General features: G+C 59.7%; 1 protein-coding gene across 1 annotated transcript; it reads left to right on the top strand.

The window, feature by feature from the left end:
- Positions 1-1,279: 1,279 nt before the first annotated feature.
- Positions 1,280-5,424, top strand: FOXQ1 (forkhead box Q1). The gene has a single exon (XM_045390443.3). The coding sequence runs from the start codon at positions 1,887-1,889 to the stop codon at positions 3,096-3,098; it is 1,212 nt and encodes a 403-aa protein (XP_045246378.2). The 5' UTR covers positions 1,280-1,886; the 3' UTR covers positions 3,099-5,424.
- The last annotated feature ends 1,217 nt before the right edge of the window (positions 5,425-6,641 follow it).

The raw sequence follows: 6,641 nt of genomic DNA, 5'->3' as shown, positions 1-6,641 counted from the left end.
ATAAAATAAACATCAAAGGTGAGCTCCCACCTACTCGCGGCTCCGTCGCTTTTTGTGCAACAAAGGCAGGAAAAAGGAGGAAACTCGGCGTGGCAGGGCAGCGGGCTGGAAGTGCACCTTCCCGGGGCCGGGGCGCCCGCTCCCTGGACTAATGACGCCGCGCGGGGATCACGCCCCGGGCGCCCTGGGGTGGGGAACGGTCCCCCCTTTCGAGATGGTCCGACACTGGTGCCAGTGAGGTCACAGCACAAGTCCCAATGGAATCTTGGAAAGAAACGGCCGTGACCCGGTTGCGTTCTTGCCCCCGCCCACGGGAACGCGCCCTCCCCGTCGTTCCTGTTGACTGTCAGATCCCGGGAACCAAGCGCCTGAGCTCGGCGGCGTCTGAGGCTTCCGCAGGGACACAAGTGCAGGCAGAGCCCGGCACCCTGCGCCAGACACAGCCGCCCCAGGGGAAGAGGAGGACGCTGCTGTCCTCCCCCAGGAGCCACCAGCCAGGTAAAGAAAAAGGTAAAGTAAGACAAAAGTGAAAGTCGGAGCCCATTTAGTGAGCAAGAGTCAAGGTCATCCAAAAAGGCGCATACAATTTCAAGCCCAAGAGTGTATTCATTAAAACAAGAGGAAAAGACAAGATGGTCCTTGAAAGGAGCTGATAGGACAAGGCTCCCGAAAGAGGTCACTGCAAAGTGTCCTGTGCACTTTCTGTTCAGCACCTCTGCAGTGACGACAGGAGTTTGCTTTCGTAATTAGCACGATTTTCACTACTACAGAAGCACATAGGCCGCATGCAGCTTAGGCCCGAGCAAAGTCCCTGCTCCCCTGGACCCAGCCCCTTCAGGTGTCCCCCTGGGGGAACCGTGGCGTGTCCCCCCAACCAGGCACACTCGCCTAAATTGCGTCACCGAACTCCAGGGCGCAGGGAGCCCTCGCGGGCTGCCCGGGGCTGGGGTCCACACCTCAGCAGAGGAGCCGGCGGGCGGGGCGGCCCCGCGCGCGCACACACGCATACTCACAGACACGCGCAAACCCACAGCGGCGCGCGCGCTCCCCATTGGCGGGAGGAGGAAGGCGGGGCCCGCAAACCCAAAACAAACAACCTGCGCCAGCGACTTTGCCGCCGCGCTGCAGTGTGGCCTCCGCCTGGTGCGCACCCAGTGGGGAGCTGGAGAGCCGCCGCCACCTCGGCCACCTCGTTCCCCCACCCCTTGCAGTCCGCGCCCAGGCCCCGCCCCCGCGGAGCCGCCGCAGGGTTATATTGGGCCGGCCCGAAGGTGGAGGCGAGACGCAGCCGCGGCAGGCCAGCGGGGAGATGCTGCCCCCGAGGCTGGGGGCGGGAAGGCGGCTGCGGGCGCAGCGGCCTCGGGGACTCGCCTCCGCGCGTGCTCAAGGCTGAAGGCGCCGGACCCTCCCCCACGGCGGCACGTACATCGTCCGGCACCATTTCCGTGCCCCGAAGACGCCCGCACGGGACCTGGGACCGCCAGTGCAGAACCCCTCCTGGGCGCTTCAACCAGCAGCAGATGCGCACGCTGCTTCTCTCCGGCAGGAAAGCCTTCTAAGCCGGGCGCGCCCGGGCCCCCGAGGGTGGAACCGCGGCCCCTGCACACACTCACCCCAAAGTCTCAACCTCGAACCGAAGGCGACACCCACCCAACTCCTCCCTCTCCGCCCCTTAGTCCATCCAACACTCACAGCCCCTCCAAAGAAAAAGCCCAGCGGAAGAGGACTCCGGAAAAGTGACTGTCTCGGAAGACCAGGGTAGAGCTCCTGGGAGAAAAAGGCGAAGATCCCCGGCCCCGGATCGCCATCCCCTTCCCTGGCACCAGCTTCCCTAGACTGCGCGAAAGAAGAGGGTACGACGCCGGGGAGGGACTGGGTGCGCGGGCATGAAGTTGGAGGTGTTCGCCCCTCGCGCGGCCCACGGGGACAAGCCGGGCAGTGACCTGGAGGGTGCGGGCGGCAGCGACGCGCCGTCCCCGCTGTCGGCGGCGGGAGACGACTCCCTGGGCTCGGATGGGGACTGCGCGGCCAACAGCCCGGCCGCGGGCGGCGGCGCCAGAGATCCGCCGGGCGACGGCGAACAGAGCGCGGGCGGCGGGCCAGGCGCGGAGGAGGAGGTCCCGGCAGCAGCGGCTGCAGCGGTGGTGGCCGAGGGCGCGGAGGCCGGGGCGGCGGGGCCAGGCGCGGGCGGCGCGGGGAGCGGCGAGGGCGCACGCAGCAAGCCGTACACGCGGCGGCCCAAGCCCCCCTACTCGTACATCGCGCTCATCGCCATGGCCATCCGCGACTCGGCGGGCGGGCGCTTGACGCTGGCGGAGATCAACGAGTACCTCATGGGCAAGTTCCCCTTTTTCCGCGGCAGCTACACGGGGTGGCGCAACTCCGTGCGCCACAACCTCTCGCTCAACGACTGCTTCGTCAAGGTGCTGCGCGACCCCTCGCGGCCCTGGGGCAAGGACAACTACTGGATGCTCAACCCCAACAGCGAGTACACCTTCGCCGACGGGGTCTTCCGCCGCCGCCGCAAGCGCCTCAGCCACCGCGCGCCGGCCCCCGCGCCCGGGCTGCGGCCCGAGGAGGCCCCGGGCCTCCCCGCCGCCCCGCCGCCCGCGCCGGCCGCCCCGGCCTCGCCCCGCACGCGCTCGCCCGCCCGCCGGGAGGAGCGCGCCAGCCCCGCGCGCAAGTTCTCCAGCTCCTTCGCCATCGACAGCATCCTCAGCAAGCCCTTCCGCAGCCGCCGCCTCAGGGACACGGCCCCCGGGACACCGCATCAGTGGGGCGCTGCGCCCTGCCCGCCGCTGCCCGCGTTCCCCGCGCTCCTCCCCGCGGCGCCCGGCAGGGCCCTGCTGCCGCTGTGCGCGTACGGCGCGGGCGAGCCGGCGCTGCTGGGCGCGCGCGGGGCCGAGGTGCCGCCGGCCGCGCCGCCCCTCCTGCTCGCGCCCCTCTCGGCCGCCGCCCCCGCCAAGCCACTCCGAGGCCCGGCGGCCGGCGGCGCGCACCTGTACTGCCCCCTGCGGCTGCCCGCGGCCCTGCAGGCGGCCTCGGTCCGCCGCCCGGGCCCGCACCTGCCGTACCCGGTAGAGACGCTCCTAGCCTGAGCCGCGCCGCGGGGCTCGGGAACGCCGAGTGCGCGCCGTCGGGGAGGCGGGAACGCGGGCCCGCGGACTTTGCACTTTCAATCCAGAGAAAAATGAATTTTAAAAATCTCCATCAAACGTGCCTTAAAGCTAAAGCATTTTGACAGGAGTATTTGAACTTAGTCCAGGATATTTTCCTTTGTCTTTTATAACTTTACAGAGGACCAAAGCAATTCTTGTGTCAGTTTCTTTGCGAAGCCTGCCCCTCCTTCCCTTCATAAGGACTTTTTTTGTCTTTCTTTAACGCCCAGGCTTCCTCTTATTCCTACTGTTTTTGTCGCACCTTCCACTGATTTATGTCCCTCCCTTCCCCTCTAAGTGCATCAGGGAACCTTTCCACACTATAAATGATATGACTACTGTTTGGGGTTTCTGAGCCCTCATCCGTGTACGTATGTGGCGTTTCCAGGTATGACTGAGTGTGAGAGACACGTCAGAGACTCTTCAGTCATTTCTTGCTATTGACCAATGCTTCACTGTGCCAAAAGAGAAAAAAAAAAAAAAAGTTGGGTTTTGTAATTAAATTATTTATATATTTTTGAAACCTGAATTGAAAATGTTGCAGGCAACGGGCTACAGCTTTATTAGTGGTTCTCTAACTGTGGTCTCCTTGGGCCAAGCAATTTCTTTAAAGAAAAAGTTGATTATGTATGTGGGGTGCCAGGACCACTGCCACTTGAAAGCAAGTGTGATTTTTATTTTTAATATTATTTTATTTGTGTGTCTGTACATATTCATGTATAAATTTTATGAAACCCAAGCATAGTGCTTATTTTTTAATAAAACTCACAACTGACTTAACACATTGTGGTGATGGGTTGGAAGTGGAGAGATTTTTATGTCTGTCCCCCCTCCCCCCAAAAAATGGACTCAGGTTTCAGTCTCAAGAAACTTCCTTTGGAGATCAAAGTATTTTCCTGAATAATTCGATAAAGGTATTATAGAATGGGCTTGCACATTTCCTTATGAGATACAGTGCTAAACAAATTTCCAGATAGAACTTCCATTCATGGGCTTTTTAAAACTTGAAGACCAATTACTCCTCTAATTAGTCACCTAAGCGTTTCCAGAACAAATGAGGGGGAAGTGTCCCTCTCTCCCCCAAGAATCCTTCAGCAGGCAAGTTGAGCTCTTAAGCCTAGAGTCAAATAGATATTTTCAGGTAAATTGGTTCTGATTTGGGGCTCAAAAAGTTGAAAACTTAATTTTGTCATAAAACTATCTTAACACATCAAAGGTTCCTTCAGGGCAATTTCAAGAGCAATTTAAATGTCACAGTGTTTTTGTCAAAACCATCCACCTTTTAAGGAATGTGTAATTTCAGTTGGGTGTGAACCAATGGGTAGTATTTTTTTCACTCTTCCCTGTAAAGATTTCACTTGTAAAGATTTCACTTGAAGCGGTGGCAGTGTCCTGCCTGTTTCAATCGCAGTCTGAAGAGAAAATGCCACCTGGAGAGAGGGAGAGCCAGTTTCCCATATTACAAATGTAAGGGAGGATTTTCATCAGTGGTGAACACCTGTTCTTCAGTAGGTTCCTAGGCAATACTGTTTTAACAATGCATGGATTGCAAAATTCTAGAGAGTAATACAAACTGTGGGAAATGCAGAGACTAGAAACAGGCCTCATTGCCATGGCTGCCATTCTTGGGTAGGTGCCATCTTACCCATGACAGGAGGATGATTTGAGCTCTACATATAATGAGGTGGGGAAGGAGAGTGGTGTTTATTTCAGGATGCTCTCTTTTGGCAGGAATGGGAGAGAAACAATCTTCCCTAAGTCCGGTTAACAGATGATGAGTCGACTGATTTGGATTACATCTACTTAGTAGTCATAAAGAGTGATAATAATAGGGTTGAATTATGGCAAGAGGTAGACCTTTGCACCCACAGGGCCAATAATCAGACCCCAAAATAAACCTGAAACAGACCAGCAACTAGGGGCAGGGGGCGATGGGTGCCCTGGGTAGAAATGATGAGACCTCAACATGTTGTTGCGGGAGAGCAGGGAGTCAGCCAGCTCTGTCCTTCCCACCTCTGGTTCCAGGGGACCATGTCTCTCCCACAGTGTGCCTCACCCACAGAGGAAAAGTGCAGCCTACTGTAATATCTTTTTTGTAAAACCACTGTTTTCTTTTCCGCACTGATACGTGAAGACAGTCCTGCAAAGGGAGATTTAAAGTCGCTTCTGATTTATTCGTGTTAACACACAAACAGCAAAGTGAAAGACAAAGGTAGTGTTCCAAAAATCACAGCTGTTCCGCCCTGCCCTCAAAAGAAAAAATAAATCCTTCCTTGCTAATGAACACCCTGGAGTCTGGTAGAATGCTGTCCCCTCCTAGCTTCTGGTCCCCTTCTTTGTTTCCCCAGGGACTGTAAGGGTTGTCAGAGTCGCATGAGTTTTGCACCCCTATTTCATGACCAGTTCCAAGCTCAGTATCCCATGACCAGGACAATCACACTGGGCCAGCGGGGCGGGGGGATTGGAGGGTCCTGGGCTGTCGTCCCCTCCTTGTCCCTCCTTCACACACCCAGCCCTGGGGAGTTTCGGTTTATCGGTGCTGGGCCGGAGGCAGCCCAGAAGGAAAGGCTACGGCGCAGCTCCCGTTTTCTCAGTGAACACAGAAAGCTGCACAGCTGCTTTTAGTTCAGGGGAAGCTGGAATTCCGCGGAACCGCACGTCGCGGCAGGCATGGCGGCCTTCGGAGGGGCTGCTCGGTCCGGCTGCAGGATCCTGGCCTCAGGCAGCAGCGTCGCGGTGGCCGTGGCACCTCTCGAGCCCAACAGCTCCTTCCAGCAACTGCCCAAAAACCTGCATTCCTCGGAGGCACGGGAGGAGGGCTCGGGGCTCACAGTGCCCAGGCCCCCAGGCCTGGCCGCGCCCCATCTGCCAAGGGCAGGGTTGTGCCCCTCCCCCCGCCCACCCCTCCTCCCACCCCCTCTCCCCGCCCACCCTTCCTCCCACCCCCTCCTCCTGTCTACCCCTCCTCCCGCCCCCTCCCCCCGCCCACCCCTCCCCCGCCCGCTCCTCTCTCCTCCCCCCGCCCCAGAGCTCCCATCCCGGGCAAAGGCACCCGGCCCCAGCTGCGCAAACACCAGGCCGAGGGGCACCCGAGTGACCCTCGACCGACGCGGGGGCTGCGGGATGCGGGGTGTGGCCAGGGGTCTGTTTGTTTGGGAAACGTCCTGTGACACCTGCCAGTCCCGCCTGGAGCTGCCGCTGTGGGGCCGGGGCTCGGTGGGCGCCTTTTCAAGGAAACCCGTGTTGGCCCCCCACAGCCGCCGCCGACCCGCCCCGTCGGCGCCTTTAAACGGCCGCAGTTCCCTCCCACCCCGCTGAAAACCCTCCAGGCCGCGGCGGGCAGTGGGGTGGGGAGAAGCCCACAGCGCGCCCCCGTCCCCGCCTGGCCTGGTCTCTGCGCCAGCGCCTGGGGCCTTTCTGGTCCCCCGGCCGGGCCCTCTCTGCAGACGGGGACCAAGTCGGTGCATCTGGGGGCTGAAAACA

The sequence above is a fragment of the Macaca fascicularis genome, chromosome 4 (assembly GCF_037993035.2).
Source record: "Macaca fascicularis isolate 582-1 chromosome 4, T2T-MFA8v1.1".
Lineage (NCBI taxonomy): Eukaryota > Metazoa > Chordata > Mammalia > Primates > Cercopithecidae > Macaca > Macaca fascicularis.
The sequence above is the reverse complement of the archived record's forward strand: the minus strand, read 5'-3'. Positions and strand labels throughout refer to the sequence as shown.